This window comes from Suricata suricatta, chromosome 4, assembly GCF_006229205.1.
Source record: "Suricata suricatta isolate VVHF042 chromosome 4, meerkat_22Aug2017_6uvM2_HiC, whole genome shotgun sequence".
Lineage (NCBI taxonomy): Eukaryota > Metazoa > Chordata > Mammalia > Carnivora > Herpestidae > Suricata > Suricata suricatta.
In genome coordinates this window covers 136,639,408-136,656,669 of record NC_043703.1, presented here as the reverse complement: position 1 = coordinate 136,656,669, position 17,262 = coordinate 136,639,408, and the positions used below count along the sequence as shown (strand labels likewise).

The 17,262-nt window shown below is 48.7% G+C and overlaps 1 protein-coding gene across 1 annotated transcript in view; it reads left to right on the top strand.

Annotated features, from left to right (window-relative positions):
• Positions 1-17,262, top strand: part of CRIM1 (cysteine rich transmembrane BMP regulator 1) — a 186,356-nt gene that overhangs the window by 164,163 nt on the left and 4,931 nt on the right. Inside the window, exons 14-15 of the mRNA XM_029937961.1 lie at positions 9,541-9,735; positions 15,776-15,898. Coding sequence (XP_029793821.1) covers positions 9,541-9,735; positions 15,776-15,898 — 318 coding nt within the window. The remainder of the gene's footprint in view (positions 1-9,540; positions 9,736-15,775; positions 15,899-17,262) is intronic.

The window sequence follows — 17,262 nt, the reverse complement described above, 5'->3', positions numbered from 1 at the left end:
AATCCACGCTCATCTGTGCCCACAAGTCTCCGCGCACCGCTTAGTGGCCTACGAACTCTTTGCTCAGATTCCTCCGTCATTGTGGTTTATTGGTTTCCTCTTTATGGAAACACAGGTAAAGCTGGTTTCTCAAACGGGAGGCACACACAGTCAATCCCTTCTCCAAATGTAGAGTACGTGCCCAGCACGTGCCCACCTTTGGGACAGGGAAATGAAAAGGGCATCACAGGCCAGGGGTTTGGGTATTTTACCAGTTAAAAGAAGATAAAATATAATAGTAGCATTTTATTCCTCTGCGGCAGTTAGAGAAAGGTCAGTGCAGTGCAATGTTAAGTTTCTAAGCTAAAAATTTTTAAAGTATTTCCCCAGGTCAGCCGCGTCCCTGGTGGTTCTCAGCTGCCTTTTCCACCCCCTAGTCTGAATCCCCTGTCCTCTGTAGGGTGCCCCATGCCTTCTCACACCTGCTGGAATGATCGAAATGATCGCACTAACGTTTTCTGTAAGTCCCTGAGGCGGCAAACCTAGGAAACCAGCTAGAAGTATAACATGACTGGCACAGCCTGCGGTTGGCCTGTGTGTCTGGACCTGGCACCCTGGGCCGCTGATGAGATCCTCCCGATCCAGGAACACCTCTTCTGTCTTGTGCGCCACTGCGTCTCCAGCGTTCAGGGCTGTGGTACAGAAAGGACAAAGCACCCGTCCCCACTGCTGCCGGGGTGACTCTGCGGTGGGACTTGCTCTGAGAGTAGGAGCTGCATTTAGTTTCTCGGCCTGGGAACCCGGAGTTAACTCCTCTCTACGTAGTACCCTGGAGATTGGGAAGAGCTGATGCCGTCGGTAAAGCTGCCTGCTTTCCTCCCAGGAAGCGACTCCCACACCAGCACTCTGCCTGCATGACCGCCACACCCGCATTTAGAACCTCAAGTGTCTACACAGGAAAGTTGTCTCCTGGCAGCAGTTGAAGAGTTGAGTAGAGCGTAGCTTCAAGGGCATCTTCATTTTCAGATTCGTCCTTGGAGGAAAGTGGGGGTAGAAATCTGGAGATGCTTCCTTTTCAGAGGCCAGTGTATATCCCTCACCATGGTCATGGTCATGGTCAGAGCAGGGCCTGAGCTCCCAGGTCAGTGGCTTCTGAAACACTGAACTGGATCTTTATAGGGGAGCAAACAACACAGTTGTGGATTCTAGGGTTTCCCCACCTGTTAATCAGCTTTATGGTGTTGTGGTGAACACTCAAGAGCAAAAGCAAAGTTCCAACTTTAACAGCCTTTTAAGACTTCTTATCTTGGAAAGAAGTGAGATGGTCAAGTTTAAGCAACTAGAGAAGTCAGCTTGAAAGGATTTGACATTTCAAGGCCTTTGCCACCTCTTCCTCCCCTTTCGCAGGAACCAGAATCAGGGAAAGTGGAAAGAACAAAAACACAAATGCGGAATTCTCCAAACTGACCCCACAGGAAGCCGTGGCATGCTTTTATCGTAGTCATCCACGATGCAATACAGTGTTGCTTCTGTTTGAATCCAAAAAAGAAAAGGCGTGTGTGCATGCCCTTTCGGAGTCAGATGGCCTCACAGAAGGAGTGCCGTGCGCGAGTGCCCCCGGCTCCTGATGCAGTGTCAGTGAGGACTCCTGAACCAGGTCCCCCTGCTACCACAGGGACTTTGTTTCTGAAGGGACCCAAAGTCCTTCCGGACCTGGTCTCACGGATCAGAGAGGCAGGGCTGAGGAGACGAAATACCAGAGCTGATCTAAGCCAAGGAGTGGCCATAAAATAGTAACTGTCTTCATTGCGAGGGTCAAAACTTGGCCGTGGACGTCTCTGCAAAAGGAAAATTCCAAAGCCGTGTGAGGCAAGGGCAGTGTCACCGGAATACGTTTATAGCCTTCTGTAGTGACTGCTTAGAAGGGGAGCACATTTGTTTGGATATATAACTCCTGATGTGCTTGTCCTAAAAATAACCCGGATTATATTAGTGTCATACCTCATGTTTTTCTTGGAACAGTCTTCTCTAATCCTCTTCTTCCGAGAGAGATGTTAAATCGAGATTTGCCAAAGAAAGACCATGAGTCCTCAGTAACCACTTCATTATCTCTGTCCCCTTGGAGGACTGTGCCAGATGTAGGAGGCAGTCAGTTAAAAGGTGAATTACCTTTGAAGACAAAAACCTTAAGCCCCAACAAATATAAGGGGTAGGAAACCTAAGTGCCCATTGGTTAGTTAGTAATAATTACATTCATTTGTCTGACATGAGGAAGGAACCCTCTCTGAGGTTATCCTACTGGGCATGAGGTGGGCAGAAGGTGTGTGGGGACCATGCAGCCACACCCACAATGTTCCCATCTAGACCTTGCCACCTCCTTGCAGCTTGGGTAAGTCATGTAACCTCCCCATGCCTCAGTTCTCTGTGAAATTGGGGTAATATTCTGTCCTGTTGGGCTGTGGACATCAAAACAGAACTGACTCCTATATATCACTTAGTATAGCGGCCCATGCATAGTAGGCATTCAGCAAATGGGTTACTATCATTGGGTATCAAAGAATAAAAATAATGTCATTGTCAATGTAAACAAACCAGTTGGAGTGATAAATAGAACAGTCAGGTGGCACAGCCCACTCAACAGCCAAATATAAACTTGCGCAGACCACTTTCAGTTGAATGTTCCCATGTCTCCATTTCTACACCCTTCTTCAGCCAGAGTACTCAAAATGCTTTTGTGTGTACTTCCAACTGTGCTCTTTCCCCTAAAAGACTATGGTGACTTTGTTATTTAGAACCTCAAATTACATAGAACAGCCACCATGTCTCCCTGTAAACTGAGTCGTTTCTTAAACTCTCTGGCAGTCCTCTCAGATTCACTCAAATGTGCCATAGGAGGAGGTGGTATGACCAGTAAGCAGGAACCAAAAGGGCCTCCAGAATCCAGCAGGCAGCACCAGGGACTCTCTGCTCAGGCCTCTGGTTAGATCTTTGCCTTTCAAGTGAGATTTAGTCAAAAGCAAAAATATTTGTAAAAAGCCTCATTACCCAAACTCTAATTGATTAATCTGGGCCACAGAGCAGCCATCCTGGAAACAATTAATCAGGGCTTTCCTAAACCCAAGAATCCTTCATTTATTTTACCTGAACATTCAGTAGAGTCTTAAACGTACATGGCTTTGTTTTAAAGCGTGTTTGAAGAAGCAAACTTCCCCCTTACGAAAAGTATTGGTACTGTGGTTCAAACCAATCCGGTGTGGACATACCGTAGAAAAGCACTCCTTGCAAGCAGTAGAGGGGAAGGGTTTCCCTGTTCGAGTCTCTGAAATGGGTGTCTCATCGTGGCTTGAAGTCCCTGTCCTCAAGCTTGCCAGTCCTGGCGAAAGGCTTGCACAGCTAACCGAGGCTCACCCCAAGGCAGCACGCTGGAACCAGCTTGGCCTTCCCCTGAAGGCGTTGTCTTCTTTCCAGAGAGGCCCTGGCACGTTGAAGACCGGGTGAAGAGGGGTCTTTGTGCCCCTGGGATAGAAGGAAAGGAGCCAGCCATCGAGTAGACCTCGTTGAAAAGAACTTGAGCCTTGCAGTTAGATAGAGTCTGGTGTATGTGGGCTTCACCACTTTCTGGTGCGCTTACATCAGGTTTCGTCCCCGCCTAAACCTGAGTTTCCCGAAGAGGAGACGAGACTGCCCCGCCTCTCAGGGTCTCTGTGAGACGGGGTGGCGTGGAGGCCTCGAGCACCGTGGACACTCGGCGGGTGCTCTTCGGTTCTTCAGTACGTGGCGCCCAGGTCCCCTCTTTCAGAACCATATGGTGTTCCTCTTACCTCTGCCATCTGCCTCCTCGGACCTCCAGTCTTTAAGAAGATCAGCTGTGAGAGTGCTCATCATTCAGTGCTTAGATCCGGTGGCCTCACCAAGCTCTGCACAGTGAACTTCAATATTGGTTTGGCCTTCGGTGCAGACTTTGAGGTCCCTCCATCCTGCAGCCACGTCCCTTTACAAGGTCTTTTTTGAGGCACTGGGCCCCTCTTCGCTCTGCCACCTCCAAGACGAGACTCACTCTTTGAGGCGGGGCTGTTAACTAGCAGTCCACTGGCATCTGTCTCTGTGTTCTACCCACCACCACCCCCAGGTTTTTTACCCGTTTTATTGAGAAATAATTGACATGCATCCCCGGGAAGTTTAAGGCATGCAGCATTGTGGCTTGAGTTATGTGCATTGTGACATGATTACCACTATCGATGTAGTTAACATCTCACATGGATGTAGTTAAAAAACCTTTTTTTTCTTTTTGTGATGAGAACTCTTAGAATTTATTCTCTTAACAGCTCTGACAACAGTGTTAACTGTAGTCATTGTGGTGTCCGTCACAACCCTGATGCTTATTTATCCTACAACAGGAGGTTTGTACCTTTTGACCACCTTTCTCCATTTCCCCCTACCCCCACTCTGGTAACCACAAGTCTGATCTCTTTTTCTCTGAGTTTGGTGCTTCGTTTGTTTTTTTAGATTCCACAGTTCAGTGAGTTCATGTAGTATTTATCTATTTCACTTAGCATAAGACCTCAGGGTCCATCCATGTCACAAATGGTAGGATTTATTTTTCATATGTTACGGCTGAATAATATTCCTCTGTGTGTGTGTGTGTGTGTGTGTGTGTGTGTGTGTGTACAACTTCTTTACCCATCCACCGATGAATGGGTGGTTTCCATGTCCTAGCTATTTTAAATAATGCTGCCATCAACATGGCACCGCCAGGTTTTTAGACCTAGTAAGATAGCTTTAAAAAATTTTTTGTAACATTTATTTATCTTTGAGAGAGAGAGACAGTGTGCGAGTAGGGAAGAGGCTGAGAGAGAGGGAGACACAGAATCCGAAGCAGGCTCGGAGCTATCAGCCCAGACCACAACGTGGGGCTCAAACTCACGAACTGCAAGATCATGACCTGAGTCAAAGTCAAGATGTTTAACCGACTGAGCCACCCAGGTGCTCCATAGACCTAATAAAATAGCTTCCTAATCTCAAATTGGAATTCACATAGCTGAAAATGATGTTGAAGGCAAGATGCTTCTGAGGTAATCTGTGATGAGCAGAGCTTCAGTGGAATAGAGACAAAATGATAGGAGTACCTGAAAATTCAGTCCATGGCAGATTTGCTAGGACTGCGGAAGCCCCCGGATTCGTGATGGTCGGACCCCCTCTCTGCGCGACTGCGTGGAGCCTGCGAGCTGGAAGGTTTAATGCAGTTCGCTCTCTGCCCTGTCATCACACCCTCCTTTGAGTCCTTAATTGTCACTGAATTCTAGGAAAAGACACATTTTTATTACAAAACCAAAGAACTTTAGTTTCACCCAGCATGTAGTCAGAGTTCTTGGTTCAACCCAGCATCTCCCAAGGTGTTCAGAGTAGCTGCTCTCATATCATTTTACAAATTGTCTTTTGGACAGTGATCTCCTACAATTGATGAAGTAGTTACTAATGAACCCTGCCTGGTGTTGTAGCTCCAGATTTGATCTTTGGTGTTTCTTCTCTGGTTTGGTTTTCTTACGGTCTGCTGGAATTCTTCAGAGCGGGTCGGTAGCATCCAGGGAGCACCACACCGCACGGCTGGGTTCTTTAGAACCAGGCTCGGATTCAGCTCTTCCCCTCCCCAGTATTCTCGTGTGTGTGTGTGTGTGTGTGTGTGTGTGTTTGCTTGCAGGGCTGGGGGGGGTCGCTGAGAAGGGGGAGCAAGTCACGTGGATAATGCATGCTCATGTGTCTGTGTATTTGAGATTTCCATTTCATATATTGCTGCCTTTTTATCAAAAGTAACTCATGTTCATTGCAAAAAAAAGAAAAAAGAAAAATTCACCTGATTCTAACAATTACTATTAACATTTTCATTTCTTTCTGGACAGTTTTTAGTTTTCCTCCGCATACATGGTGCGGTTTGAGAGCTGCACGGTATTGTCTCGTGACTGCGTCGTGAGTCATTTCAGCTTCTCTTATCGGCAGGCACAGGTTCTTCCCCGACTTCTTGCTGTTATAAATGATATTGTGATGAACATCCACCAAAAAAACACTTGAGGCCTTTTCTGATTATGCCTTTGGGATAGATTACATAGAAGAATTATTGGCTCAAGGGAATATAAGCTCTGTAAAGTCACCGGAAGGGTACTGCCAGTTACCCCACATGCCGCAAGGGTGCCTCCCTACCCGAAGCTCCCCGTGACCGAAATCTGTCCTCTTTCACCTTGTCGTGCCCCAGCATGGCTCTGTCCTAGCAGCAGCTTCATGGTCATGATCACGCAGAGAGTTTTACGTGTGTGAGGAGCGATCAGTGCAGCTCTGACCAGCCCACTGGAGTTGGGAGCATCTGATGACGCCTGACCAGGCCCCCGCCCAGTTCCCCAGCTCTGTGTTTCTTACCGCGGGGAAGTGATTCCTGTCCTGCAGTCACCTCCGCCTGGACCCCCTCGCAAGCCGGGCAGCCCTTCATGCCGCTGCCTCCCCAGCGCCCATGTCCTGACCGTTTCTAGAAACCTCCAGCTTCGCCTGTCCCCATCCGTCCATGCCGCCTTAACCTGGCCCACACCGCATCCCTGTGAACGGTGTCCTCCTCTCCCTTTCCCCATTCAGTCTTCCATATCACTTTCCCAGAGTCATCCTCCTATGAATGCAGTTGGTAAGGCCCCTTCCCTTCTCTACCAGAAGGAATCTAAATATGACTCCTGTTACTCAAGACCCTTTACCGTGTGACCCCACCTTCATCTCCAGCCATGGTGCGTGGACCCACGTGTGGACACCCATACACACTCCCCATTCCCCCCAGCACACACCCGCGCGTGCACACAGGACAGCCTGACGCTCTTCCTGCTCTCCCAGTGTGGCTGTCGGACACACCGTCCCCGGCATGGAATGCCCCTCCTATACCTTCTGCACCTTCTGCTATCCCTCAAAGTAAAACCCGAACATCGAGTCCTGAGCGGTGCCTTCCCCGGTTCCCCAGCCGGTAGTTGCTTCGCCCTCTATGGCAGCTCTGTGTTAAATTCACGGTTCGATTCACTGCAGTTGCTGTGCTGTGAGGAGGAGTCCTGTCCCCACACCTGTCCCACCACTTCTCTGCTGTCCTCTGGGTCAGGGTCCTCATGGTCGCACCTTCTTTCTCACTGATGGTAAAAGTTTGTAGAATCAATGAGTGAGTGTCTTTATGATGTTCAACATACAATTTTTCTAATGTGAGTAATTTTTATTTTATTATTTTTAAATGTTTATTTTTGAGAGAGAGAGAGAGAGCACGAACCAGGGAGCGGCAGAAAGGGGGGACACAAAGGAGCCTCTGTGCTGACAGCCTGAGGCGGGGCTCGAACTCTAGAACCACGAGGTCATGACTTGAGCCGAAGGCAGATGCTTAACGGACTAAGCCACCCAGGCACCCCTCAGTGTAATTTTTAACAGTTTTAGCCTCCTAAGTATCAGTAGCAGTAATTAGTTAAATATCTTAAAATGTGCCTTTGCCTAGATCTTGAGAAAATAACCTGTGCTTGGCCTTGATTCGAATCTCTTTTTTACGAAGTCCCCATCCTTCCTGAGTTCATTCCCTCCCTTTCTCCAAGAGGAACTTGCACAGGTGCTTTTGGAGGTAAAGCATAGAGAATGTGCTGGAGGAGGCAGTCAAGGATTTCTCTTTCCTAAGCTCCTGGCACAGTAATTCATTATTCACATTTTATGCAGTGATATTGGTCCATCCCATGAGCTCTTACAAGGTCTGTGTAAAATAGAATCCACAATCTTGCTTCACGAAGAGATGCTTCCTTTCATAAAGAATTCTCTGCATAATAGACTCTCGATTGCATGGCAAATCTAATGTCGTCAATGAGAAGTTGGCTGGAGGTCAGACTATTACTCGAATCGGGTTCATTAAATGATTCCACTCAGCCATTTGACATGGACATTTGAGATGTCTTAATGAAGTTGCCTCCCCTAAGGATTCCAGACTAGCAAAAACTAATGTCGTGGGTTTGGGTTGAAAGCCTCCAGACAAGTTCTTAAGCCCAGCAGTCAGCGCACCAGGAAACTTTCCATGGAACATTCACAAATATGGTGAGATACATTCTACTAGAGAATGAGGAAGCATTGCTGTTTGCAAGGAGAGCTTCCCATGGTTACTCTGTATCCCTTGTTGAGCCTTAGGCAGAAGTGGGGAAACTATGAAAACACATTAAGAAACAGAGATTGTGCCTTCTGACGCTTGACATAGATGCCTTCCTGTGCTTGCTTCTAAGCCTCTGTAACAGCCTGAGATGTAGCTATGGAAACAGCATATCCTAGCGGTAAGGGAGTGTGGACACCAAATCTGTGGCACCCTCTGGAGAAGCCCAACAGGAAGCCTTGGGCTGGGTCTACACAGAGAGCAGCTAGAAGCGGCCTTGGGGTAGCTGCAAGAAGATGGCTCCTGAAGCCTTCACTTGTCTCCACGCCCCCTTGGGCATTCTGGGTCCATCCTGTGGGTCTGGGCGATAAACACTGCCTGCGTGGGGGCTTCCCTAATGCCCTCCAGGAGGAACCCTGAGCCCCGACAGCACAGCCTTCCTCCCAGATTCCTTTAGCGTTTTTCAGTTATCAGTGACCAGTGGGAAGTGGAGGCGCCTTTAGAATCTGAGCATAAAATCTCCCCAGCTTGGTAGGTGTCACCCAGTCATCGGCCTGTCCAGTGACAAGGAAGTGCCCCTCCCGAGACTGACCTGCCCTGTGTCTGCTGGTCACTGGGACTTCACTCTGAGCCACTGTTCTTAAACTCTGGGGAGACAGGCTGGCTCTGCAATGTGCCCACTTGTAAATAGGTTCAGGTGAACCAGGAGGAGGAAGGTTCTAGGAAAAAGTCGGAGGAAGGGAGTGAGGATGGCGGGGGAGATGAGGGAAGAGAAGAGCAGAGTGTTCTAAAAGCTGTAAATTCTCACACATAAAAATAACTCTTAAAAATATATTGTCAAAAACCGTAGTTTGCTGGAAAAACTGGATTGAAATGAATTGAGGTGGTTTTTAAGGCTGGAACGCCTTGGTTGATGAGAGGGAAGTCCGTCCGGTGTCCCCGAAGGATGGAAAGTACTACGAAAGTAGGAGTTTCATGAATCATTTCTATAACTATACTCAGCTGGACTTTTTTTTCCTCTTTCCACATAAAACCTCTCAATGCATTTCTCCGTTTGAATTTGTTATTTTCTTATAGTGTGTTCAGTGGTGACCTAGTGTGCTTAAAGTTGTATTTTCTGCAGTGACGATCCAGTGACACTTATGCAGGGGGTAGCATTCCCACCTGGTTGTAGCCGTTACTGCCGTGCGTCGGCCTCTGTGGCCCTTGGTTAGGTTCAGGCCACAAGACGAGCTCCCTGCAGCTTCTCCTGCACCGAGGAAGATGGCGGCAGGGGACTGGGGAAGCGAAAGCTTCGCCACATGCTGGAAAGTCGTGTGGGAAGGGCGTTGTGACCGTACAGAGCCGTTGCCCCTTAGGTGTCCAGTGTCATAAGATGCCATGCTTTGTCACATGAAGCAAACTCCACCCTGTGCTGTTCTTTTCGCTAGAGGACACGATTCCGAAGAAGGCCGTGTGCCACTTCAGCGGGAAGGCCTACGCCGACGAGGAGCGCTGGGACATCGACAGCTGCACGCACTGCTACTGCCTGCAGGGCCAGACCCTCTGCTCCACCGTCAGCTGCCCGCCGCTGCCCTGCGTCGAGCCCATCAACGTGGAGGGAAGCTGCTGCCCAATGTGTCCAGGTATCTGAGCCAGGGCTACCAAGCCGGACTAGTGATTGCACGGGACACCGGTCTGCCGGCACGCGTCGCCCAGGCACGTGGCCGAGGTCTCCCGGCGCGGCGATGGGGCTGGGGTCGGGGTAGGGGTAGCTGGAGAGACTGCCATCAGGGTGAGAGCCTCATTTGGATTCCCTGCGAGACTCACTCTGGTTCCTGGCACTTGCGTGCTCTAAGTGTCCATGGCAGCGTGGCCCAACAGGCACAACAGGCTCTCCGGGTCGCACAGACACATGGCCCAGGCTCGGACACACCAGGGGGTCACTTCACAGCCACTGCGAGGGGAATATATATCAGAATCGGAATGGAAGAGCTGCGGTGAAAGAATACAGTTCAGTCTGTATTGGGCTCATCAATCCCAGCAGCACCTGGGCTGTCCGTGCAGCCCGCTCCCAAGCCCCGTGCCCAGCTTCATCTCTTCCGCACAGACCCCAGCCACGGGTACCCCATCCCCGCGCCTCTCCCCACGCCCACCCTTCATGTGAGCTCCAAAATCCACCTACGAGCTTCAAGCCTCCGGCCCCCACAGCCACCCAGCTCCTCCCCCAGCCCGCCGCCTCCTTGATTCTTGTGTCTCCTGGCTGCGTTGTGTTAGAGAACTTGTCCGCGCAGTACAGTGAGCCAAGGCCTGGCAGCCGCACATCTATACTGTGGTCGTGAAGCAGGACGGTCAGCACCCAAAGAGTGTCATTTTTCACCCTCCATTTAGCTGGTTGGCAGCAGAGCCCTGATTGGGCGCTGATTTATCCCCTGTAACGGAAGGGACGTCCTGCCGGGTCAGGAGGCTGAACCATATTCTGAGTCTGCAGGCGGGTACCCTTCCCAGCTCAGCCTCACGGGCCCCATGTGAGGCGCAGACGGAGAGCGAGAGTTTCCCCTCTGCCATGCGATCACCGTCTGCACACGGGGGACATGGACTCCTTGAGGGCCGTGCAGAGGGCCAGGGGAGCCAGTCTGTCTGCTCCCCACCACCTGTGCCTCCCACGTTCCTTACCCATCTCCCCAGTAATGCGCTCCTGAGATCAAGATGGCAAGACTTGACCTTCTTCCCTCAACAAAGACTCACTTAGTGCCTGCTGTGCGCCAGCGCTGTTCCTGGGCCCTGGGGGGATGGCAGTGAGTCAAAGCGCCCTGTACACACGGGGCTTACATTTTGCGGGGGAGAGACAGGCAGGAAACAAGCAATAAAGAAACCGCACCCAGGGTGAGGCTGAGGACTGTGGAAAAAAGCGAAGCCAGACACAGGGCAAAGGGGGAAGAGGGACCGGCCGTGTGGTTTTCCACAGGATGATCTGACAGCGCCTCGCTTTGGTAAGGTGACATTTATAATGAGACCCAGAAGACTTGAGGACTCACGGGGAGGAGGCAATACCCTCTGGGTACAGGCAGGGCACAGCCATGGGCTGGGAACATGCTGCACATGTTCAAGGCCTTCGTGGATGGGCCCGGGGAGCAGGAGGCTAAGGGGAGCTGCAGCCTCCCCATCATCACAGGGCTTCGCTGAGTGGGAAAGAGGCTTCAAAGGGTCTTAAGCAAAGGAGGGAAGCTGGGTGACCTTCCCTTTCACGAGATGTCTCTGGTGCTGAGTTGAGCCTGGACTGGGGGATGTGGAGGGCGAGTGCAAGCAAAAACCAGTCTGGAGGCTTTCCCAGTAAAGCCAGGGTTTTTAGGGCCTCGACTGTCAAATGTAGAGCATAGACGCCATCGTTTGTAGGGAATGGGAGGCTCGCTTCTGAGCAGGTGGATGACATGATCACAGGCGTGCTTTGGGAGGAGGGACTAACACAAGGGGAGACCAGAAGCCAGGACAGCTGTAACTCACATTGCAAATGTCCCAGGTGGTGACAGCAAGGCCCCGAATCCAGGTGATGGTGGTAGGAACAAAGTGAAAAGAGGCTCTCTTCTTGGCTTGTGAGTTTAGGACAGGAGAGAGTGCACATCTTGCTTACATCCTTGTTCATTATGAAAGATTTCTCCAGTGACTTAGGATTTACTGTTGGATGGAAATTTAATTTCTGTAACTCGTCTTTCTGCATCTGATGTATTATTGATGAATCATTTCTCCATCTTCTAAGCAAACTGCAATCAGCCGCACTTTGCCACTTGACATTTGATTAAGTGTGTCCTGCCAGGAAGGCTGGGCTCCTGTCCTGTTCGCTCAATGGTGCACTGTGTGATCTTGGTCAGGAGGCTCCACTGGAGTGCCAGTCTTCCGTTTAATCATCGGGATAACTCAGGACCCACGCTTTGCCCTCTGCACAGACCGACTACCATTGTGGACAGCCTCCCCCTTTGCAAAGCATGTTCCCCCTTCGACCTCTTTGGATAGGAGCACAAAACCCGTGCCTGGGCTGCATCGCTGCTTAGTACTCGTCCCATTTTACAGAAAATGCTGAGGCTCAGGCAAGTTCACTGAATTATCCGAAGGCCTACAACTCACTGGCTGACCTGGGAGTTCTGGTCCTGACTGACTGCAGGTCCTACCTCCAAAACACATGGTGCATCAGCTTGTGTGGCCCTGGCCTCCTGTCCCCGGATTCCAGAGAAGGACATGTTAAGGAAGGTGGCTCTTACAACTGGCCAGGTGCCTCTGAAAGTAAAATCTATCCACAGTAAGTGGTCTTGGGTTCCTCTGAAGCTCAGGTCAAATATGACCACAGGAGTAATTCTTACCTGTGACCACGCGCCGTGAGCCGCATGGCCTGGCCAGGTGTAAGGTGGTGTCTGCAACACCAGCAGCTGTGCAGGGCTCTTCCAGTCTATGCCAGAAGGGCTGCATGTGAGAATTGGGGTCGGTCACAGGTCTTGGCCATGGGAGGCCTGGGTCTAGGCATGGAAATGCAGTAATTCTCACACTTCTTTTTTGTTTGTCCAAGTAGTATTTTGCTGAAAGATTTATCCTTTTTGGCAAAACTGCTCAGACACTACTTCCCTTGTAAGTTCACGTTAAAGGGAAACGGCCTTCTCCCGGTGGACATGAGGGCTCTGAACTGGAGCACGGGGTGTTTTGCGATGGAGGAGGAGTTGTAGGTAGATTGTGATCCGAGCCGTACTGCGTGTCGGGGAGCAAGCCCGTACCAAGGGCAGGTGGTGAGTGCTCAGCGTGAGAAGCCCCCTCGTTGAGAGACACCCCTGAGGGCAGGACTGGTCTTGCTCAAGGCTGTCTCCCCAAACCCACCACCAGTGAAGAGCCCGGGAAGTATCTGTGGGCAGGGCTGGATGATTAATCACTCTGTAAGACGTTTGCCCTCATCCAGGGCACACCCTTCTTCCTTTCCCACTGTGGCCAAGCCTTTGTCAGCATCTGTGGGGGGAAGGCTTGAACTGTCTGTTGTTTGGGCGCGTGTCACTTGAAATCTACACATATGCAGCTAGAAGGCACAAGGATTTCAAAACGGTTTTTCCTGCTGCTCTCCCCCAGAACACCCTGACGTGAAACTGAACCGATCCCCCTCTGGGTAGGGGGTGTCAGGGTGGCTGCTTAGCCGTTGACACTGCCAGGTTTAGGGGAATAGAGCTCACACTGGCTTCTCCACTGAGGTCTCAGAGGCCAGCGGTAGGGTGGCCCCTGAGTGATGGGAAGGCTCAGTGCTGTGTGCTGGACACACAGGGGAGGCACTAAGAGATGCTGTGGCACAGAAGGATGTCACATAAATGTCAAGGTCACTTGTCTTTCCAAACCCCTCCAGGAAATTCATGTCACACACTCAGGGCTTGTCAGCGAGTGAATGAGACCCCTTGCCTGACCCACCTGCCCCAGAACCACCCACCGGGGCAGAATCAGGACCCCTGAGAACCGTGCATGTTACATGCTTTTGCGGTGATTCAGATGGGTCAGAAAAGTTTGTCATTGCCTGTCCTCAGGCCCATGCTTCTGTATTTCAGTAGATTCTCTTTTTCATTCAAGAGGTTTTAGGTATTCAAGTGTCTAGCTCTGGTCATGTCTGAGGTACCCTGTACAACTTGTGACTCCCCTAATAGCCTGCTGTTGACCAGAAGCCTTACCAATAACATAAACAGTCAGTTAACACATAGTTGTATTTGGTATCTATTACATGCTGTATTCTTACAACAGAGGAAGCTAGAGAAATGGGAATATTCGGAAAACCATAAGGAAAATACAGTTACAGCACTGTCCTGATTAAAAAAAAAAACAAAAACACATACAAGTACACTTGCATAGTCCAAACCTATGTTGTTCAAGGGTCACCTGTATTTAAGTAAGAAAGCAAAAGACTGAGGGACAAAAAGCCAAAATAACTTTCTTCTTGGGGGACACCAACCGGGAAGACATGGGCCACGGCGTCACAGAACTGGATTTGAATCCCAGCTCGGCCGGTTCCTGGGTGCGTCATCCTGGGTAATTTACTTACCCTCTCCGGCTTTACCCCTCTCCCGGTACCGTTAATGCGCAGCGCTTGAGCAGAGCAAGTGCTCCCTTCCCTGTCACTCTTCCCCTAACTCACCTTCCTGCTTCTTCTTGAGATGCAGGTAAACTGGGGTGGACTCCAATCACTGTGAGCAGGGGGGGTATTGGGGTATTGGTTCGCTTTTAAGTTCTATACCTTGTATTTTATGTTGTTTTTTTTTTTTTTTTTACTAAATTAGGCTATTAGTGAATATTTAGTGTGACCAGTGTTGAGTAACCTTATAAAAATTAGTTAATAACATGACAGGATCTGGCCAAAAGGAGAGAAATGGTTTATGCAGACTTTTGTGTTACCTTTTGAAAACAGGGGTTCTCAAGAATTCTTTCTTTAGAGCATGTTGAGACCTAGCCTTACTATTATCTCATCTACTTAAAAGATGTCTGGGCATATAGTCCAGTGTGTTTGCCTGCCACATACTGACTTAGAGCTTTTAGCTGTCCTTATATATACAGCCCAGGAAGGTTCAAGAGGCATAGCATTTCCAGCAGTTACTAAGTGACATAGAAAATATTTGATTGTACCTTTTGTGCTGAATTTTATTTAACTAAAGAACAGTAACTTTAAAAAAAATGTTGGACTGGTTGTTAGCCAGATGAAGAAAGGATATATAAATATATTTGTACGAGCCAAGCAAAACTCTCAACTATCTTCACTGGTCCCTTGTAGAGTTTAGCTTTAAAAAGGAAAAGAAGAGGCACCTGGGGGGCTCAGCTGGTTAAGCATCCGACTTCAGCGTCGGTCATGAGCTTGAGATTTGTGAGTCCGGGCCCGAGTCGGGCTCTGTGCTGGCAGCTCAGAGCCGGGAGCCTGCTTCGGATTCTGTGTCTCCCTCCCTCTCTGCCCCTCCCCCACTCACGCTCTTCCATGCGTGTGCGCTCACGCCTGCTCTCTCACACACAAAAGTAAACATTAAAAGAAGTATTAAAAAAGGAAAAAAAACTATTTGGGATAAATAATATCCTCATTAGTTTTGTTTCATGCTGTAGTATCTTACTGGCCCAAGTGCCTACGTGATCAAGTTAGATGATGGAAGTCACCTCCCAATCCACGTGGTTCCAGTGGTGACAAAGCACACATGCGATGCTTAAGCCAGGCCACAAAGGATTTACATAAAGAGTGAAAGATGCTCTAAGTTTTTCACTTCCTAAGACATATTTTCTAGAAGTGATTCACATTCATGGATTGAAGAGAAGCAGTTTACTAAGGTATATAGTATTTAGCTGATGGAAAGTAAAAGAAATCCTTCCATTTCCACCAGTCCATCAGCTTGCACAGAACTATAGGCCAAGGCCATTTGACACAAAAAAGCAGAGCTTCTGACCCTGGTGGAGGAGAAAACTCTCCCCCCGCCCACTTTGACATGGGTGGGGGATATGGGTGTAGGACTCGCTTCCCACCCCTGCAAAGCTGGTGACTCTCTGGCAGTAATGATGTAATTAAAGAAACTGCACCCTTCATGCCCCAGGACAATACTGTACTGAATTGAATGCACCATCCATTCAGATTGAAGAAACCAAAGTCAGCTGTAAGCAGCCCCTCCATCATCCCTTATGAAAACTGCCCCTTTCTTTTAGAAATGTATGTGCCAGAACCAACCAACATACCCATTGAGAAAACAAATCATCATGGAGAGACTGACCTGGAGGCTCCGTTGTGGCCCACGCCTAGTGAAAACGACATCATCCATCTCCCCAGAGGTAAGTGCCCAAGTTGACCAGATCTCTGTAGTCTACGCAGTCTACCTTTTTTTTTTTTTTTTTTTTTAAAACAGCCGGCCCAAGTAAGTTCAAATAACTACTCCAGGGGAGGCCTGTTGGCTGTAACATATTTAAACCAGAATGATAAAATAAGTCTGCAGGTACTGGATAAAATGCCTCCTTCTGGCTCTCCCCGGGCTCAGAGTGATGATGGCAAGAAATATGTTCCTCGTCCTCAGAGCTTGGTATCTGCAATATCTAAGCCAGCTCTCATATTTGTACACATGTAAGCAGAGTAATAATAAATTATTCAGTCCCTGGGGATTCTGGATGAAGCATTCATGCATTAGGTTACCTGTGCTTTCAGGGAGTTCTCACTCCAGGAGAGTTCCATTTATTACATGTGCTGATTTTTCCACTCATCGGGTTTACTCCATGTTTTTTCCCCCTAGCTCTGTCCTTTCAGCTGTGTATAATAGACCTGTTATTCCATCTCTCAGTAGTTAGAGATAAAGTCAGGCAGAGTTCCTGTCAGTATTGCCTTCTCTATAAAAGTAGATAGATATCTTGATCAAGAGTATAGACCTGCACTTAACCATGACTCAGGACTGCCTCCTGTCTACTCCAAGGACATTCTCCAAACCACTGCTATACAATTTTTATATTACTTCTTCTGGGGGAAGCAGCATTCATTGCTTGAGAGATCAGTGGTCTGTTGTTACTCTAGATAGTCTGAGTGTTAAGCTTATTTAGATCAAGCTGGTTGACCAGAGAGCCCAATAATTGGTTCCAGTGTTTTGGCTCCTTGTGTCTTTACTGTGACTGAATTGTGCTTCATTACATTTGCATTCACTCAATCAATAAATATTGGTGCCTACTTTGTGCCACACACTGTTCTAGATGCTGGACTGTGGTCATAGTAACAGCCTTAGTTGCTGCAGTATATAGAGGACCTATGCATTACACAGTATCTCTGTCACAAAGCACTTGATGAAAATCTCCTTGTTGTCAACTGCAGGGAAATTTACACTTCTCCTAAGCAATTGATGATACCTGTTTGCATTTTTGCTTTGGCTGCTAGGAAGCTCAAAGCTAAACTTTGTGGCCTGATTTTTGCATCAAAACAGAACTTCAGGACTAAATTTTATAAACAGACGTCAACTGAGCTTGACTTTCCTTTCATTAAGATTTTCCTTACTTTTCACTCTACTTGTATGACATATATTCCTAAAACCATTTGCCATGTCATTTGGAATGTGGTAAAGCAAAAATTCCTTACTGCATTCATTAAAACCTGAATTCATCAGTAAGATGTTATTTCTACCTTTGGCATTTTTCTTGATGCTGATAAACGTGGGGGTTTT